This window comes from Nematolebias whitei, chromosome 18 (assembly GCF_014905685.2).
Source record: "Nematolebias whitei isolate Nwh7 chromosome 18, NemWhi1, whole genome shotgun sequence".
In the NCBI taxonomy this organism is placed as follows: domain Eukaryota; kingdom Metazoa; phylum Chordata; class Actinopteri; order Cyprinodontiformes; family Rivulidae; genus Nematolebias; species Nematolebias whitei.
The window spans coordinates 24,077,313-24,097,303 of NC_056515.1; the positions used below are offsets into that span (position 1 = coordinate 24,077,313).

General features: G+C 37.3%; 1 protein-coding gene across 5 annotated transcripts in view; it reads left to right on the top strand.

Moving 5' to 3' along the window:
- Nucleotides 1–19,172, top strand: part of mapk10 (mitogen-activated protein kinase 10) — a 41,164-nt gene extending 21,992 nt beyond the window's left edge. For 2 of the 5 annotated variants that reach the window (XM_037692366.1, XM_037692367.1), the window contains 10 exons: nt 455–584; nt 1,034–1,092; nt 2,070–2,208; nt 3,334–3,499; nt 3,983–4,054; nt 9,284–9,466; nt 11,238–11,362; nt 13,313–13,376; nt 14,747–14,824; nt 17,368–19,172. In XM_037692366.1, the coding sequence (XP_037548294.1) occupies nt 455–584; nt 1,034–1,092; nt 2,070–2,208; nt 3,334–3,499; nt 3,983–4,054; nt 9,284–9,466; nt 11,238–11,362; nt 13,313–13,376; nt 14,747–14,824; nt 17,368–17,510 (1,159 nt within the window). In that variant the 3' untranslated portion in view covers nt 17,511–19,172. Of the gene's footprint in view, nt 1–454; nt 585–1,033; nt 1,093–2,069; nt 2,209–3,333; nt 3,500–3,982; nt 4,055–9,283; nt 9,467–11,237; nt 11,363–13,312; nt 13,377–14,746; nt 14,855–17,362 lie in introns of all 5 variants that reach the window. The other 3 variants (XM_037692370.1, XM_037692369.1, XM_037692368.1) reach the window with 3 other exon arrangements.
- The last annotated feature ends 819 nt before the right edge of the window (nt 19,173–19,991 follow it).

Genomic DNA, 19,991 nt, shown 5'->3' on the forward strand with positions numbered 1-19,991 from the left:
CCCCCCCCCCCCCACACACACACACACAGGTTTGTTTTGCTATCTTTGTGGGGCCTTTGCATTGACTTCCATTCATTTTTCATTCATTTCTATAGCCTAACCATGACCTGTATCCATAACCTAACCATTACCAGTACATACCTAACCCTAAACCTAACACATCCTCAATTCACACCTTAGTCCTAAACCTAGCCCCTAACCCACCAACGGGACTTCTTCTTATGGGGCCCGGGCTTTGGGCCCCATAAGGAGCAGTTGGTCCCCACAATGTAGTATAAGTTGGAAAAATGGGCCTCACAAAGTAGCATAAACAAGGACACACACACACACACACACACACACACACACACACACACACACACATGCACACATCCAGCTGTGAATGCTAACAGAACTCTGATGATTGTGTGTGTCTCTCCACTCCCCCCACCCACCCCCACCCCACTCTCTGCAGTGCGGGCTATGATGCTGTCCTGGACAGAAATGTAGCCATTAAGAAGCTGAGCAGACCCTTCCAGAACCAGACCCACGCCAAGAGGGCTTACCGGGAGTTGGTGCTCATGAAATGTGTCAATCACAAAAATGTAAGTTCCTCTTGATAGATGATAAACAAAAAGAAAGAAAAGTGTGTCTCCCATCTTGATAAAGCAGTTTTAAAATCAAACCGCGGCCCGAGAGTCTATTTCTGGCTCAAAATAAATCCCCTCGGCAGCTCAACGTAGACCAGCCTCTGCAATGTTGTGGCCGTGCTAAATTCCCTGCCTCCAGACGTGTATCGAAGTGAAGCAGAGAACATTTGGAGGGATGAGTGTTATCATCACTGTCACAGTCTGAGCTCTTCTTCTCCTCCCGCCTCCACTCGCCTACATTTATCCCCTCTCTTTTGTTCCACCTCACTTCTTCAGTTCACTGCTTCACTCACTAGCTTCCTTCATCAGGGTCAACTTGCACCTACTTTATTCCACATTCACCGACCATCGTTTCACTGAGTAACAGTTGTGTTTCACCCTCTTCTTCCTCTTCTGTCTTTCAGATAATCAGTTTATTAAATGTCTTCACGCCACAGAAATCATTAGAGGAATTTCAGGATGTGTAAGTATCGATTTCGTAAAGTTTTGAGGTGTGTGGATAATATGAAGTGTGTGCAATAATGTGTTTGTTTGTCTGTAATGTTAGCAAAATATCTAGAGAACCATTACCTCAAAATGCTGCCTTAGCAAATCAACTTGAGCAAACACAAAAATATATCTATAACAGCCAGTTTTACATACACTGAGCTGAAGTTTTGTGTGTTAGCAGCTGAAAGTCATTCCCAGAACAAACTCCAAGAACTAAATGGTAACAAAAGATCTGTTCTGAAAACTTTGCAATGAACTTTAGGTGTCAACCCATTTTCAGATGGCCGTCACAGCCAGCTGACCTTAGGTAACACAAAAATTAATGCAATTCAGTCAGTTTTGCAAATACCGAGCCATAAAATTGACACAAGTAGCTGAGAGACTCCAACGTGTTCTCTAAGTGCACAGCTTGGAAAGTCTTACCATGTTGCGTGTGATCATGCAGAACATCAGCTGTAAGGTTTGATCAGAACAGTTCTAACTTTGTTCTTTCTCAGCCCAAGACGTTTTTAGCTTGGCATGAAAAGCATCAAGCGATATGAATCCTTTCAAGGAACGCCAAGCCTTTAATTCATCTCCTGTTTTTATTTCATTTCTATGTTATATACCTGAAAAAGGACTGCTTCTATAGCACATTGTGTGTCTTTAACTCCTATGCGTTTGTGAGCTCATGCCCGTTGAAGTACAGACAGTGAAAGTCTCCCAGGTGAAATGTGAAACGGCTGAAGGGATCATATTCTCATACTGAATGATAAATGAGAGCGTGTTCACTTTTAGAACAATCTCACCACTGAGAGATTCACCTTCTTGGTGGAGCTTTTCCATTTTTTTTTTCCCACGTAGAAAATGTTGCTGCAGTTCTTGACAGCTAAATGCTAAACAACACAACAGTCACACATCTGACAGGTCGGCCAACCGCTCACGCATTAAAACAACCATCCTTTTACTCAGGTACCTGGTGATGGAGCTTATGGACGCCAACTTATGCCAGGTGATTCAGATGGAGCTGGACCACGAGCGAATGTCCTACCTGCTCTACCAGATGTTGTGTGGTATCAAACATCTGCACTCAGCCGGCATAATTCACAGGGTAGGAAAGCAAGGCAGCACACTCTGCATGTTCACCTGCTGAGTCTTTGCCTTATAACCGCTACAGATTTGAGCTATTCTGTAACACTTGGAATAATCCTGGTGGCTGTTTTGGCATCAAAGACAGTTAGACGTCACTTTTTTTTGTGCAAATGAAACTAATAATTAAGCAGGACATGTAAATATGATAGAGTGCTGTATTGGCTTAATTGTCACTAAAGTGACTTTTTTTGGCTGCTCAACTGAAGCACCACATATCCTAAATAAACAATCCAGTTCTCCATTTATCATAAATCTTTACCATCTGATTATTTATATTAAATGTATTTATAAATGCTGCAAATTTTTTTTTGTATTTTTTTTTGCATATGTTCAAATTTGTGTAGTATCCAGCTGGCTTCAACACATTTCGATGTCAGGAATCTTAAGGTTAAAGTGCATTTAGGTTCAAAATATTTAATAAATCTGACGACGTGTTATCTTTTATTGTTTCATTAAAAGAAAATTATGTCAAGAGTACAGCTTTAAGATTTTATTTATTTTTGAAGGATTAAAATGTTGCTTGAACCGGATTAAAAATGGAAAATGACTTTTGACAAATTGAAGAAAATGTTATTTGTTTTAAAAAGGTTTAAAAAAAACAACTTAATCAAATATGTATCTGAATGAAACACTGCCGGCTAAATAGAAACAAATATAGAGCATTTTAAATGTGTTTGTAAGATTTCTGATTTTACAGCATGTTTAATAAACAATAGTTTTGCACAAATCTGTCAGAGTGGAACACATGATGAGGTAAACCTTTATATATATATATATATATATATATATATATATATATATATATATATATATATATATATGTGATTTAGCGTGAAGCCTCTTTTACATTAATGATGTCAGTAACAGAGACATTTAAACTGCAATGAACTTTAAATTTCAATCCATGAAATGTCCAATAATTTGGCTGCATTTTTTGGTTATTTTTGTGTCCTCATAGCTGTAATTAATATAACTAATGGTTGACTTTTAGGGCTAACTCACTCATTTTTATATTATTTATGTCAATGATCAATCATTTAATGGCTGCTAACGAGAAACTGTTCACTGTCGACGTTTCCTCCAGGATCTCAAACCAAGCAATATAGTAGTGAAGTCTGACTGCACCCTCAAGATCCTGGACTTTGGCCTGGCCAGAACCGCAGGCACTAGTTTCATGATGACCCCGTATGTGGTGACACGGTACTACAGAGCCCCAGAGGTCATCCTGGGTATGGGATACAAAGAGAACGGTGAGAGACCTTTAATAGTGATGCTGTAAAGATTTTTGAAGTTTTATTTTTCTGAGTTAAATTTTAACTGCAGCTGAGACAGGAAGAGTCTCTTTAACATGATTATTGTTGTTAGTGATATTAACAATCAGAAAAAAAGGCTAAATCATAACCTCATCAGTGACTGGTTGAATTGAACGTGTTGGAGAGTGAGTCACTGATTCAAAGCCCACAGAACATGTGACTGGACGCCGGCCTCGTTATGATTCATTACTCAGAGTCCTCTCAAGAACGAAAGCCCGTGGGCACCATCACTTCGAGTTTCCTGCAGTCAGCCAGTCCTTTCATTTTTGTCTCTGTTGTTTCTCCAGCTTCATATCTAAATGCTTTTTACTTTTTTTGTTTTACCAATAATCGTTGTCACTATAGATTCAACTAACCTTTGCTTTCCTTTCTTTTCTATTTGCTACATCTCTTGCTCCACCTCCACCTCTATGCGTGCAGTGGATATTTGGTCGGTGGGATGCATTATGGGAGAAATGGTGCGCCACAAAATCCTGTTCCCAGGCCGGGACTGTATCCTTGTTAATGCACAGACAGATTACTTTGTTTAGTCATATGTGACTGTGCATGTTGGCGTTCATGATAAATTGACTCGAGTTTAAAATATTTGTCTTAGGGTGCTTGAAAATACCAAATACTGATTTATTAACAGACGATGGATATCTAGAAAATTAAATATTTTAGTATTTTAACCATTTGTTTTACCTTAGAAGTATAGTGTAAATTCAGTCCTGTGCAAAGCTTATGAACAATAAATATCTTACCTGTTGTAGATGACATTTTGAACGGCCTCAGCATTTGAGAAATGCAGTTTAAATTTGAGCTAACGTCTAATCTGAGTGCGAGTGAGACCAAAGTGAATTGTTACCATCTTAAAACAACTCCAATCTAAAAAATAAAAAATTGATGTTCACGTGAACCCTCTTTCATAAATCTTTACATATCTGTCACTTCTATTCCTGTAGAACAATATGATAAATCTGCAGGAAGTGCTCCAGGTTGCTTGAAAGGATCCTCGGGGTATAAGGACTGTTTCAGTGGGCAACTTCCTTGTCATCTTAGGACCCCCCAAGATGGATGAGTGGATGTTAGTAAGGAGTTTTTGGATAGACTACACGGAGATATATCGGACCAAATCAGATGTTGTGGGCCTAAATCAGTATAGTCCCACTCTGCAGAGCCATCCAGGGTGCCAGGGTGAAACTGACTTGAGGAGAGCTGAGTTGAATCAAAGAGATGAAAAGAGATGAGGAGGAAAGGAGGGATGGGAAAACGAGGGCTGCAGTAAAGAGTGAGGGGAAAGGATAAGTTAAAGAACTGATAGTAGAAATTTGATATTGGTGCATGCTTATAGATTTGCAGGCCTAATGTTAGCTGTATGCTACTGAGGTGAACTAAACCACTCCCCAGTTTACTGGATTTATAACACCTTTGTCCTTTTAACCCAACACTTCTTTTAGAAGCATAGTTCATATAACCCAAATAACAAGAGCTTAATCTAGTTTAATGCGTTGTGGCAAAGGATTTGTCTTAACCATTCCAGCAGTAAAATGTGTTGTTTGTTTTAAAATGCTACCTACTGTGTGCTCCTGCAGTGTGGAGGTGATCATCCTGAAGAAATGATCCCTCTCAGCACTCAGCATGCACGTTTCAGAAGAAAAACAAGAGTTTTGGTAATGAGATGTAAAATTAAATAAAAAAAAAATGTTAGGTTGTATAGTCAGAAGTGAATACATGTGCAAACAATTCCAATATACCCTTAAGTTAAATTGTATTTTCTTACATAGTCAATCAAAATAAATACTTTGCAAAGATTATAATTAAAATTTAGATCCAACCATGGAGACTTTCGGCAACACCAGTGAACATTTACCACAAATTAAAAAAAAACCCAGTAATTGTTGAAACAAATATGTGAACCTATATGATTTTGTATAGATCTATTCTAACCACATGAATGGATTTGTCAAATGAGAAAAAAGGATCTGTTGTGGAATAATATAAGTCTAGCTGCATCATCATAGCAGCGTAGCATTACCAAAAGAACTGAAAAGGACAAATAAAAGAAAATGGTGTGTTTTTCAAAAACAGATGAGAAAATCCAAAGAAGTGAAATCAGAATAGGAATCAAAGATACACTTGAAGCTGTAGTCAGAAAACTTAATACATGTTGTAGTCCTGCTAATCAGATCCTCGATAACCATCCTCTTGTAATGATGTCATTGACAGGGCTCTACTTACAAACTCTTATCTCTGACAAGAGCACTACTCGAGAATTATCACTAGTTTCTACCATTTGGTAAACATGATGAATGATTCATGTGCTTCTACAGACTTCAATAAAAAATTAAAAAATAAATTTCAATTTTCTAAATTAGGAGAAACCTAAATAATATTGGCACATTATTCTTTGTTGAGCTGGGAGAACAGTAATGAGTTCCTGTTTGTTTGGTACGAGCCTGATCAGGTCTGCAACACATACAGTGAAGCACAGAGGTGAGAGTGTGACGATATGGGGTTTGCACAAGAGCAAATGTTGTAGAATTCTTGTTCAACACATAAACAACCACCTCTCATTCTCGAACAACCTCATCAGTTGTAGGTAAAAGGAAAAATACAGGACTTTGCTATGACAATATGAAAAGATTTGTGTTTGTTTATGGCTTGAAGATGAATCCAACATTACTGACGTTCACAATACACTGCCCCACTGAGTGCACATCTCAAAACTTGTGTAGACAATCTTAAGCATACTAAGCTAATTAAAATAAACATACAACAATGTGTAGCAAATTAACACAACACCAATTTATTAATTCAATTCATGTGAGTAGTGGGGGTGGGGTCTTTCATAGCAGCAAGCTTTTTGGGGGGCAAAACACTGCCAGACCCCAAAAGAAGTTTGCAGTAATATTATACTGACCTTACACTTTACTATTATTCTTTAATATTAAATTCATCCTGCTTACAGTCTGTGCGTTTTAACCAATTGTTGCCTTGATGACATCATCACAAGTGGACTGTGTAGTCTTTTAAGCATCTCATATACTGTATAACCAGCAGGCTTTGTAATAAGACATAACAGTTGATTTTTTACTAACTCAGACTCAATTCCTTAAGGATTTGTTCTGAGTCCTGTTATATTTCAACTATTTGACTATTATACATCCTACTAAGAGCACTGATGTAAACATTTTCAGTCAGTGGTTCTGTTATTATTTCTTAAAATCAGCTACACTGGGCAGCTGTGGCTGAGTGGTTAGAGCAGTCGTCCTCCAATGCAAGAGTTGGGGGTTCGAATCCCACAGCAGTAACACGCCAAAGTGTCCCTGGGCAAGACACTGAACCCCTTATTGTCTCCAATGTGTGTGCCATCGGTGTATGAATGTGATCTAAAGCTCTGATTAGTCTCTTTAGAATGATTTGTTCAATTAGCTTCGTAGAGATCTAGTAGAGTGCTGTATAAATGGGTAAATGAGACACAGATTGTAGTGTAAAGCGCTTTGAGTATCTTGAAATAAGATAGAAAGGCGCTGTATAAGTACAGTCCATTTACCATTTACTTAAATGTACCAGTATTAAACTGTTATTTTCGATATTACTTATAAACCAAAATCTAACAAAAAAAAAGCCTTTTTAAATAAGTTGTAGCAGCCTTGATATTTAAAAAAATCAACATAGTCAGTTGAAAGACGATCCGTTCAATCTGTGGCACTTTAATATCAGGAACAAAAGAAAAACGAGGTGAAACAGCGTGCTGGACTTTTGCAGCTTATGGTGCTGCTGATGCTTTAACCAACACCAATTACCATATTTTTTGGACTATGAGGTAAGGTGCACTTAAAACCCTTTAATTTTCTCAAAAATCAACAGTGATCCTTATAATCCGGTGCGCCTTATGTATTAATTCTGGTTGTGCTTACTGACCTTGAACTGATTTTATATAGTTATTGTGAATAAGTTGAATAAAGTTTGACTCATCTGACTGTTTTGTTTCGCTTAATGCGCCTTATAATCCGGTGCACCTTATGTATGAAAACAGACCCATTCATTGATATTGTGCTTTATAATCCGGCGCACCTTATAGTCCAAAAAATACAGTAGTTTTCTTATTTTGCTGCAGCCTTTCAGTGCGCTCAACACCCGATCTGACATTCAACACTGATTACTACACTTTCAGTGCACACACCTGCAGACGACATCATGTGTGGGGGGGACACACCGATCACGCTCGAATGCTGGGGCAGTCTTTGTGGGAAAATTTGTGGACAGCAGGAAAAATGACCATCCATAACATTTAAAATGGGGATTTTTGAAGTGATTTAGAGGCGTGTAGAAACACGGGTGTGTGCAGGTGTTTGTGGGAACGCTCATCTCTCCAGAGCCCTGAACACACAGCATGTGGAAGATTAATGCTCTGCACAACTAGAAAACCCTGCGATGAGCTCAGCAACACCATGGACTGAAAAATTCCCCTCTGTTCAAATCTAGCACTCCATCCCTTCTTCATGTAGATCAATGAACTATGTTCACATACAATTTGGTTCAACTTTTACTTATAGCTCAGCGTTGGATCAGTGCCTTATTGCTGCTGTTCTTGATTTACTTTGAGGCCTTTGGGCCTGAAGGACTGAGCTTACTGAGGTTGGACTCTGCACCTTCTGAAGTGTTTAGCAAATGATGATCAGTCTGTCCACCCAAACAGTGTGTGCAGCAGGATTAGTGGTTGTTTGATGGTGGATTAACACGGCTGCATGTTAACCAGACAGCTGACTGAAAAGCTGAGGGTTTTGTTGTAAGTAGACTGTTAAATACAGTTATTTAAGGATTAATGTGTATAGTTATGTCACATTCATAACAGATAATCATTAGGTATGAATATATTTCCAACTCTGTTGACCAGTATAGTTTACTTTTTGTCTGTAAAGAATTTATTCTGGGAAGGTGAGGGGATTTTAATTGCAAGGGCGTCCGGCATAAACAAAGTCAAATGAACAGAATCATCACATTTTGTTTTCCCAGAGTTGAGCCTTTTGATTCATATGACATAGTTTGGAACATGGAACATAACATTATATGTGTGTACATGTGGATTTCTGTGTGTGTGTGACACCCTAGTGGACATGTGGTCAGTCGGCTGCATCATTGGAGAGGTGCTTAGAGGAGCAGTGCTGTTCCCTGGGAGTGACCGTATCCTTCAAGCCTCTGATCCCCGGACACAGTGTTAATCCTGCAGACAAGCAAAACATCCCAAAGTGCCTGAGTGAATATACTGTCATGTGCTGGCGGATGGGATGGGTGGGGGTTCTGTGGATAATAGCCAATGTCTAATGGAGGCAGGACAGTGGTGAAAGTGTGAAACGTTTCAGCAAGATGAACCAGTGGAGGCGTCTCTTGTGGCTGTGGATGCAAACGGCCTCATCTGGCACCATGTGTGAGAACATTTAGAGGGGAGAGGACTGTTTGAAGTGTGTGGACAAAAAAAAAGGTTGTCAGACAAGAAGTGAAATGTGTTCTAAACAAGCAAAGTCTCTGCTTGCTCAAATAAATCATGATGGAGGTTCATCACCAGGTCTGTTCAATTTACCGCTATTACATCAAGCCTCTGGATTACACACCAAAAGGCATTTCCCCCCATGAATATTACCTCAACATAAAATTAGAAGATTTTCTGTGAAGGTGGTGGACTCCACAGGTTCACATTCTTGACGTGTTTCTCTGGACCTTGACCTGCTGCTCCAGACATCGACCAGTGGAACAAGGTGATCGAGCAGCTGGGCACACCATCACCAGAGTTCATGAAGAAGCTCCAGCCCACAGTGAGGAACTATGTGGAGAACCGACCAAAGTACGCAGGCCTCACTTTCCCCAAGCTCTTCCCTGACTGCCTTTTCCCCGCTGACTCCGAGCACAACAAACTCAAAGGTGAGTTACCGTCACTTCATGGCAAAACATCAAACACACGATTTAACTCATCAGTTTGCAGTATATGCCTAAAAGACCTTTATTTATGCACTGGAAGGGACTCGACTTTAGACATTTGGTGCTTTTTAGTTTAGTGCTAAATTATGCCCTTGAAGAACAAAGCCAGAAAAGGCAATAAAATGCTGCTTTGCTTCTTTAAATTATGGTTAAACACACAAGTGCTGAAGCCAAATGTGTGGAAAAAAACAGATTTATTGCTAAAGTTGGATTAAATGATGTAAGCTGTAAGAGAAACGAGGTGTTTTGTCACATTATGCATGACTGAGTGACGTGAAATGTCAATGCATAACCCAGTGTCAAACCTGAAATATTCCAACAAGTACTTTGTAATACAAAATTATTTTTATATATTACACATTTTCATTTTCACTGAAAAGCTGTTTATGATAATGAATATTAGGTGTTTATAAGATATACAGTATAAAAAAAAGTCTTACTAATGACTCCATCCAATCAAAAGGTGTTCACAAAAATGGCACATTAACTACGTTTTCTTTTCTTCCTTGGCTGCTGACATCTTATGTCCTGCACTGTACATATATTGGAGGAGCTTGTGTCTTATTTTGTATTTGTGTTATTGAGTGAGACTTTTCCATAAAATCTTTGTAAGAAACTACAAGCCATGTTATGAAGTGTTCATTTGTTCAATTATTCCTAAACCATTCCACACTTTTCTGCTGCACATTTACTCCGACTACCTTTTAACTTTAGTTAAAAAAATTAATACTGTTAGGAAGTAAAATTGCATGGTTAAAAGCAGCGTTAATGTAAAATATTAAGTTTAGACTTTTGAAAACCACGAGTTAGCATAAAAAAAAAAAAAACACATTTAAGCGTTTGTGAGTTGTAAAGTTTTTGTGTTAGTCGCCTTCTCTCCTGTCTCTGGTAGTTTGACCATGTTTGTAGATTTTGTGAATGAAATTTACTCTTAAAATAGATAGTTTTTTTTGCTGAGTCAGAAAGGATATGAATCCAGTAAACTCCCAGTCTGAGAGTTGATCTTAGGCTTCATCTCCTTCTGCTCTCTCAGCTGGGAAATGAAGAAGAAGAAAGTATTTTTAACACTTTTTTTATTACCGTGTTCCTACATCGAAGCTCTTGACTTGCAAGTACCCATGAATCCGTTTTGTATTCAGGTTGCACTCTGCTGGGTCGACAGAGTTAAAGGGAATGCACCCAGAGAGGCAGACTGGAAAGGAGAGAGCGAGCAATCTACAACAATTAAGATGATTATTGTTCATAACCTTTTCACAGAACCCCACTTTAAAGATGTGAACCTTTTATTTAAGCCCTTTTTAATCTTTGTAATTTAATTCTATATCATCAATAATAACAAAATGTTAGCCAAGAAAAACAGATTCAAGTTGGAGGAGGCAATTTGTTTTTACTAAATTAGAAAAAACAAGTGTCAGTCAAAGCATGTAAGAGTTGTATAATTACATCAGTTAACAGTGTTTCTATCCTATATGGAAATATTTAACTCTATTTTAAACTGTGATGAGCTCCACATTAATTGAATTTAATTTAAAGCCAGTAATCAAACACAGATTTTTTAATAATCAGCTTTTTTCAGTTTTTCCCTTTAAATCATGCCATGCATTTTCTCCATCCTGCCTCAGTTTCTCAGTTTTTCCTTTCACATCAGTGGCGTAAGATAACTTTTTTTTTAATGTAATCAGCTGGATGTTGTTTTGTGTCTTTCAAACCACAGCAAGTCAGGCCAGAGACCTGCTGTCTAAGATGCTGATCATTGATCCAGCTAAACGGATATCAGTGGATGAGGCGTTACAACACCCGTACATCAACGTGTGGTACGACCCAGCTGAGGTGGAGGCGGTGAGTGGGCGGAGCTTCAGCTCAGTCCTGTCCTTCTCTGTCATACTGATTAAAACTCAATATTATTATTTTTTAAATTTAAATAGGATGACTGCCATTGATTTTGATTTTCTTGTGACAGAAACATCTTACTGTTCCTTTAAACTGTTAGCTTTAATCTTTACATGTCATATTGATGGTGTTTCTTCTGGTGGATGATGCTGAAGTAAAATGTTTTTTTTAAAAAAGGGCGTGAGTTGAAGAAAATATTAGACACATTTGGAACAACATTCCATTAATTCTTCCTCAAAGCATGAACATATATTTGAATAAATCCATGTTGAAAACAGCGCAGCTCACTTTCCTAACATCTGTCCAGCTGGCGCCAACCTGTAATGGTGCCTGATTGTTACATCAGAGATTGCAGTGGCAGAGTGGGGAGGATTATGGTGTTAGAGTCTGAGCCATGATTTTTGATAAGAAGGGTTGACGGGATGCCAGAGAACGTATCTGTGTCCTGGTCGATGAAATGCTATCTTAGCAAATCAACACGCCACAACTGTTCTCACAGTCTGCTGTTTAAGTCTTGAGTGTAAAGATCTGATGTGAGACTTGTTCATTATGAAAATCAATAAACATTTTATTTGATTAGCAGTAAATAATATACTTATGACTTCTTTTTTATCAAGCTTCTAAATTATCTTTAAAATCTTCTGACCTTTATGCTCAATATGTTGTATCTTAAATGGACATTAAACCAGGAAAGAGATATTTGGGTTTGGCTGGTCCTCTGCTAAAAATATTCACAATTGCTTCATTTTTCTATGTTCCTGACAATTATATGCACCACACTGAGCCATTTTTGTATTACTTTATGCCCAAAAAATAATATGTTAAAATAAAAAACATAAAACAAAAAAATAAGGTGGAACACATACAAATTCAAAGTTCAATTAAAAGGCAACCCCTTTAAAATACTGTAGGATGTGATACAACATAATTCAATACTGAATGTTGCAATATAACACACTACTGTACAATAAAATGGGATATAATATAATTTGACACAATATGAAACAATACAATGACATGATACAGTATGATACAATACAATAAGACATGATACAATATGATACAATACAATAAGACATGATACAATACAATAAGACATGATACAATATGATACAATACAATAAGACATGATACAATATGATACAATAAAAGGCACTAAAATTATATATACTGATATAAAATGATACAATATGACATAATGCACTAAAATATTAAACAATTTGATATGATACCGTACGATACAATGTAATACATTTATTGATTTATTTTGTTTTACTCGCTTTTCCTCACCGGGTCATGGGAGAAATGGTGTCTATCTCTAGCAGTCACTGTGTGAGAGATGTGGTGTAACTTAAACAGGTTGTAAGTCCATCACAGGGTCACATACAAACAACCATTCACATCTCACTCACACCTAGGGACAATTTAGAGTTATCGCTTCATCTAACACGCATGTTTTTGCTCTTTGGGAGAAAACTGGAATTCCTAGAAACAACCATACGTGCACACTGAGAACTCCACCCAGAAAGGTCCCCAGCTGGGATTTGATCTGGTGACTTTCTCACTGAGAGGTGAACGGTCTAACCACTGCTCTGTGTGAGTGTGGAGGAGAGAAAACGATGCTTGTCACAAAATATTAAAAGTTGTTTGAACTCATTGTTGCTAAACATGTTTCAGGAGTAAAATGTGCTTTAGAAGAAAAAAAGGCTTACTGTTGCCTCTCAGAAATGTTCATCTGCTTTTACAATAAATTACAAATACATTTTACTACATTCTTATGAGTTCGTATGAGTTAATTTAAACATATTTTGTCATAGTCATGACATGTCTTATTGTATCACTGTGTTTGCGATTACCTGAACTGTTTCTGATAGAGTGTGCTTTCTCTTTGCCTTTTAGCCTCCACCTCAGATCTACGACAAGCAGCTGGATGAACGAGAACACTCTATAGATGAGTGGAAAGGTAAAAAAAAAGGTTTATCTAGATAGAACGAGAGAAATTCCATTTCCTGTGAACATGCAGTGTGAATGCTTGTTGCTGAAGAACTTACAGAAAAACTGCTGAAATTAGCTTAAAAAAACATGCTGAAATATAGCTGAAAAAATGGAAGAATTGACCTAAATGAGAAGAAAGAACACTTTTTTTGCTGAATTAGGTTTACCTAAGCAGAAATGAGCACAAAAATCAGGAATATAGCTAAAAAAAATAGCTAAAAGTAGCTGAAAGGTAAAAAGAAGCTAATAGAAGGAAGCAGAAAGAAATGAAATGAGCTAAAAAGAAAGTGGAATTAGCTGAAAAGGCTAAAATTAGCATCAAAATAGTTAAATAGTAGCTGAAAGAGCAGAAAAAATTAAACTAGGAGAAAAAGCTAAAAGAAGTGAATATTATCTGAAAAAAGCTGAAATTACGTATGAAAAAAAACTGCTGAAAATTAGCTAAAAAGGCAGAAAGAAGCTTAAATTACCAGAAGGATATGGAGATAGCACATTTTGCTTAATTAAACTGAAAAAAAGTTTAAATGAATGCAAAAAATATGGAATTCGCCAAAAAGCAGCTAAAATTAGCACAAAACAGCTAAATAGTAGCTGAAATAGCAGAAAAAGCTGAAACTTGCAGAAATAAGCAGAAAGCAACATAACAAGCTGACATTAGCAGAAAAAAATTGGAAGATTTACAAAATGTTTTAGTTAGCTGAAATATTCTGAAAGGAGCACAAAAGAGCTGAAAAACAGCTGAAATAAGCTGAGAAAAAGTTTAAATTTGCACAAAGAAGCTGAAAGAAGTTTAACCAGAACAAAATGTGAAAGGAGCAGTAAAAGGTTGTAAACATATCTAAAGATTTGAAGGATGTAAAATGAGCTCAATTCATTTCCTATGAGAAAAAAAGTGCCAGAAAAGGCAAAATATTTCAAAAAGCTAAAGTTACACCAATACCAAAAGTCATAGCACCCTTCTCCTGAACGAGCTGAACGTTTTGATACATGAGTTGTTGAAACAGCTCAAAAATTGTGGAACAAGAAAGATGCTGAAAAATGTATGGAAGAAAAATGGATCACAATAGTGTGAGAGCTTCATAAACATTCACACAGTAAAAACCTCACAATAACAGGAAGTCATAACAAGTATTGAGCTAGTAGTATTATAATAATCTGCTTGTTCTATGTAATGTAATAGATATTTTAATAATCTATCAGTTGCTTTACATTCACATTCCCTTTCTTGTAAAAATAAATTGAAAATCCTTTCTGTCTTTGTTATGTGCTGTTCTAAAACGTATATTTTTGGCCTCTTTGTGCGCTTTACTAACTTTTCACCCATGACTGCCTTGACAGAATTAATCTATAAAGAAGTGATGAACTTTGAGGAGAGAACGAAGAATGGCGTTGTGAAGGGACAACCTTCACCTTCAGGTACTCTCAGTGCATAAGCCTAACCGCTCTGTAAGTGAATTTACTTTATCCTTACTGGAGTTATCCCCTTTGTAAATAGAGAGTACCATTGTGCTGTCGACCATGTGTCTCTGTCGCTTGCATCTCCAGTTCACTGTTGTTTAGTTCAAAATGTTTTGGTGCCAATGTTCGATGAAAGTATATATAAAAAATGTTGCTAACGCTGCTTTCTTTTGCACAGAATATATAGTAACAAGCACCGTGCATGTTTGTGTTTCTGCGTGCAACATGTCATAACTTGAGGTTTGGGTTCTGCAGTTCCCAGGAATATCAGTCTGCAAGTTGCAGCTGACATTGTATAAAGACCTTGATGAACAGCTGATGTTCTCAACTTTTACCACTAGGTGGCAGTAAAAAGTCACATAAAAACTGATTAAAAATAATTAAATTGTTTGGAACCACAGCACCTGCTGGTGAGAATAAATTACATTTTTTTATAGAAAGTGTAATATTGATTTACAATAACCTTTAAACTGTATTGTTTTTATAATTCAAACAGCGTCACCCTGGTTTTTACGGAATGAGGTAATGCACAAAATATATATTTTTTCATTTATTTTACCTAAGCGCGTTTGTTAATTTTGCGATTCCTTTAATACTCATTTTGCTCTCTCCTGCCTCAACCTCAATTAATTGTTCTTCTCTGCGTCCACTCCATTAAGGAGATGAGCTGGTCTGTAGGGTCTGCTGCTGCTGAGCGTTTCAGACGCACTGCAGGAGCTGGGAGAAATTCACTGCAGAGAAGCAGAGAGAAAGCACAAAGTCTCAATCTTTATGTGTGTTTGCTTCATGTTTTATATATATTTCATATGTGATGGAATCTAACTTCATTCATGTTAGTATTTTTAAGACTGAGATCAAGCTGCAGTTTATTTTTCAGATACTGTTGTTTCTGCATTCAATGCGAGCTGCTGATCCTGCTTCGTTCTTGGTTTCTTTTCTTCTTTCTATCAACTGAAAAGCTCACTGTGCCATTGTTTCTTCATAAGGAACAAGTAGAAACTTCACAAATTTGCTAAAGTCCACCTATTTCGCTTGTTTACTGCAAACATTCTGCTCTGGATTTTTTATTTTTTTTCGGCCTGGAAATGAATAAATAAATAAAATCACTCATACATGAGTGTGACTGGGAATTTAAATTCCTTCCTTAAAGCTCATAGAGTGCAAAGTCAGCTTGGATGTAGAAATGGTAACAGTTTCTTACTCCCACAGGAACAAAGGTCCTGTTTGTGGACATTAAAGGAACAGTTCAGACATTTTCAAGTTTGGGGTTCTGTGATGTGGTTTCAAACAATTACCTTACCTGCTGTAGATGCTCTTTGATTGGATGGGGATTTTTAGGCACTTCATGATTTAATTCAATTTGAGTTTCTCTATGCGATTATAAAATGATTATTGATGCATTTCATTCATGTTAAAATTTAAATGTCTGTGGCTTATTTTACATTATGAAACACTAATTTATATATATATATGTTCATGTCTAATAAAGCGTTTACAATAACATAGGTGGAAAAAAAAACTAATGCTCATATGCTGCTGATCAACAACTAGCATGTGCTAATTTAACATTGAAAACATCATAGAAAATCAAACGTGATTAGCATCGAGTTTATTACTGTGAATTTATACTAAACAAAAATGTTTCAAACTAATCACGCAAACCAGTCATGTTATGCTAACTTATATTATTAACAAACATATATTATTCAGGGTTCAACAAAAAAAAGATGAAATAGATGTGAAAACACACAAAGCTATGGTAATTCTGCGATAAACAGCTACTCTGCGTACTCTTAAAGTGGCAGCACAGATTAACAGCAACAAAACTGTCCACTCAGAATTAAACTATTTCTCGAAGCTGAAATCATTCAAATAGCTCCGACAGGTAAGATACTACTTGTTCATAGCCATCCGACAGAACTATCCCTTTAAGCACTGTTGGATCCTGCAGCTTCACTTCTGAATAATCAATAATGACAAAGTGCTAGCCTGGCAAATTAAATGAAGACATGTTTGACGAGGTCTCAGGTCATTTACTGCTGACTGCTTCTGACTTCCAAACAAGATCAATAACACAAAATTGAAATATTATTTAAATAACAAACCAATGGACCAGTATAACAAAGAATAAGGGGTGCCCTTATACAAATATAAATCAATAGAAATGTGTCTTGAACAGAAAAGAACATATTGATTGAACTTTAAGTGATTATACAGACTGCTGAATCTCTGCAGCCTTTAATGTTTCCTGAGGAACTTACCGGACCCAAATCTCTTCTTCATATGCTGTAACTGCAACTTTGTCCCTTTACTGCTGACATTATTGTTCCCGTCTGAATCCCAGCTAATTAATTCATCTTCACTCAACAACTCATCTCACTCTGCCTTCTGCGTGTGCTTGCAAAATCTCCCGTTTAAGCATTTAATTTATTAATCTTTTGCTCCCATCCTTGCCGTTCTCTGTTTTAACCCCTCCGCTGCTGTTGATTCCCGTAGCACAGGTGCAGCCGTGAACAGCAGCGAGAGCCTCCCTCCCTCCTCCTCCATCAACGACATCTCCTCCATGTCCACCGACCAGACCCTGGCCTCAGACACCGACAGCAGCCTGGAGACCTCAGCGGGACCCCTGGGGTGTTGCAGGTGACTATCCGCCTGCCTGCGCAACCCCACATTCTTCAGACGGTGAAGAACCCAACGGATATGACCATCAAAAGAAAAAAATAAAAGAAAAACAGATTAAACAAAAAAAAACATTAAATATAAACGATCGAAACAGAATTTGAAAAATGATGAAACAGCCTGTGCGTTGTCACTCCAAAGCAACAGTGGTATTTAAGCTGAAGTAAACGAGCTGAGATATATGTTACCGATCATCTAGTTGCTTTGCTGCAAATCTTGTATATGGCATCCAAATAAAATTGACCAAGTGCGTAGACTTGCATCTCCTGTAAAGTGCATTTTGGCTGGCTTCTGGTTTCACGAAAGTGTTTACGGTTGAACATTGTGGCAAGGTGGGCTGCCATTGTGCTCACCACTACTGCTAAAACAAGCTTTCTCTAGTTCTGTATTTAACAACGTTGATTTATTTAAACACTCCCACCTCTACAACCCACAATCTTGAATGTTAGGTTGCCTGATATGTGATTTTTTTTTTAAATGTGATGCGTTTTCAGGGACGTGTAGTCACTATCACCTACAGCTCCATGTAAATACTGTAATTCTGTACAGCTGAAGGGCAGCCAGAGTGGGACTGATGGCCAGTACACTGGGAGTTTTTGTGTTTCTTTTCTGTTTCCTAACAAGCGCACACCTTGCCACATCATTTCTGTCCACCTAGGTTGCTCCCGCCTATTGCTGTAGTCGTGCATGATTAGATTTAAACAACGCTAATCTCACTGTATGCTAAAAAAAAAAAAACGAGTCTCTATAAAGACATTTGTTATGTACAATGTAAACTAACCACTGCAGACACGAAGGGATGAAAAGATTTATAATCAGGCTTGAGTTCAGGGCCTAAAGAGTGAGCACGCTCAGACTGTGCTCAGTGTTTGAAAGGAGGAACCTCCCGTTGGTCCCTCCACCACCCCACAGGCTGACCCGCGGTGCATCATCTACAGGTCTCTCTTTTACTTTTACCTGTCTCAATGAGATTTCCAGTTTAAATAAAAGTCAATTAAACATAAATAAATAATCATCACTGCGTTAAACACTTATAGAACCCCAAAGGAGGGAAATCCAATCGTCTGTGGTGACGTCCCCTTTTATTTGACTCCTTAAAAACCTTCCAAGATAAAAGTGATACAGTGGGGAGTTTTAAAGCGAGGCAACGAGTGTTAACTTTGTAGCAATGACTTTTCTTGGTAAAACAAGAAAATGTGCGTCCTGTCAACACATTATTTTATCACATAAATGCAACTAGTTGGAGCTCTATGCTGACTGCTTGATTTCTCAGCAGCTCATTTATGACTTTATGCTCATGGGTGGAATCTGTTTTCTGAAGGGAGCACTGCAGATGCAAAAAATGCACTATTTCACTATTGAATATATTTGTTATGCTGTGCACGGGCACATGCACAAATGCTTGTGTGCATTTTTACACTGCAAGTCTGTGCAGATGCAGAACATTGTTTCTCTCCGTGCATCATTCAGTTTTTGATTTGGATCATTTCTAGCTCTAATTTCCACAAATAGGTTATTTTAAATTGGAAAAAGTGAACGTGTGTTATATTGATCTACAGCTGGGGTCACAGACCACCAAGTGGGGGATCCTGAAGCGATTTATAGGAGTCAAAATAACTAAAAAAAACAACAGTTGTGTATTTAGTCTGAACTGTTGCAAAAAATTCAGTAGTCATGAAATGACCAGAAAATGTTTAAGTTTGAAATGACATTACATACTCAAATCTTAACTTTGTGCGGCAGATTTAAGCTTTAATTTTGAGGTTTTCCTAAGTAATTTCCAAACATGTGAGTCCTTCATCATAAAAACAAAATCAAACACCCCTGAACTTTCCTCTAATCAATATCGGTCTAAATACATTCACTAAATTTGAATTGAATCAGTCCCTAAATTATGTGAACAATTTTCAACTGTGGGATAAGAAATATGAAAAATTTGACAAAAATAACCATTTCTATTAATTATTTCTATTTTTGTCTAAAACTTTCAACCATATTTTCTCAGATTAGTCATAAAAATTGTATTATTTCATGTCAAAACTGAATTTCAAACGCAGTAGAAAGCAGATAATATTGCTTTATTTTGATTCACTAAGACTTATTTATAACTGCGCCTAATGTATTAGTAACTGTAGGCTGTAAAACAAACCAATAACTTTTTGTATATTTTTTTAACTAAACTTTTCAACAGCTCTTACTCTTATGGACTTTAGTGTTATGAAAATACATATCCAATCCATTTCTATAAATATCAGCACATTCGGTCATGCTAAGTTTTAACCCCAGACATGATGGCGAGGAAACGTAAAGAGAGCTCTCACTGTTCCTCTGCACTTTGCAGAAACATATTACACAGACTCCAAAAAGCCACAGAGTTAACATTTCTTCTAGCCTGCAGCTCGTACACAGAAAAGGAACCAGAGAGAAACTAAATCACCCTTCTTTT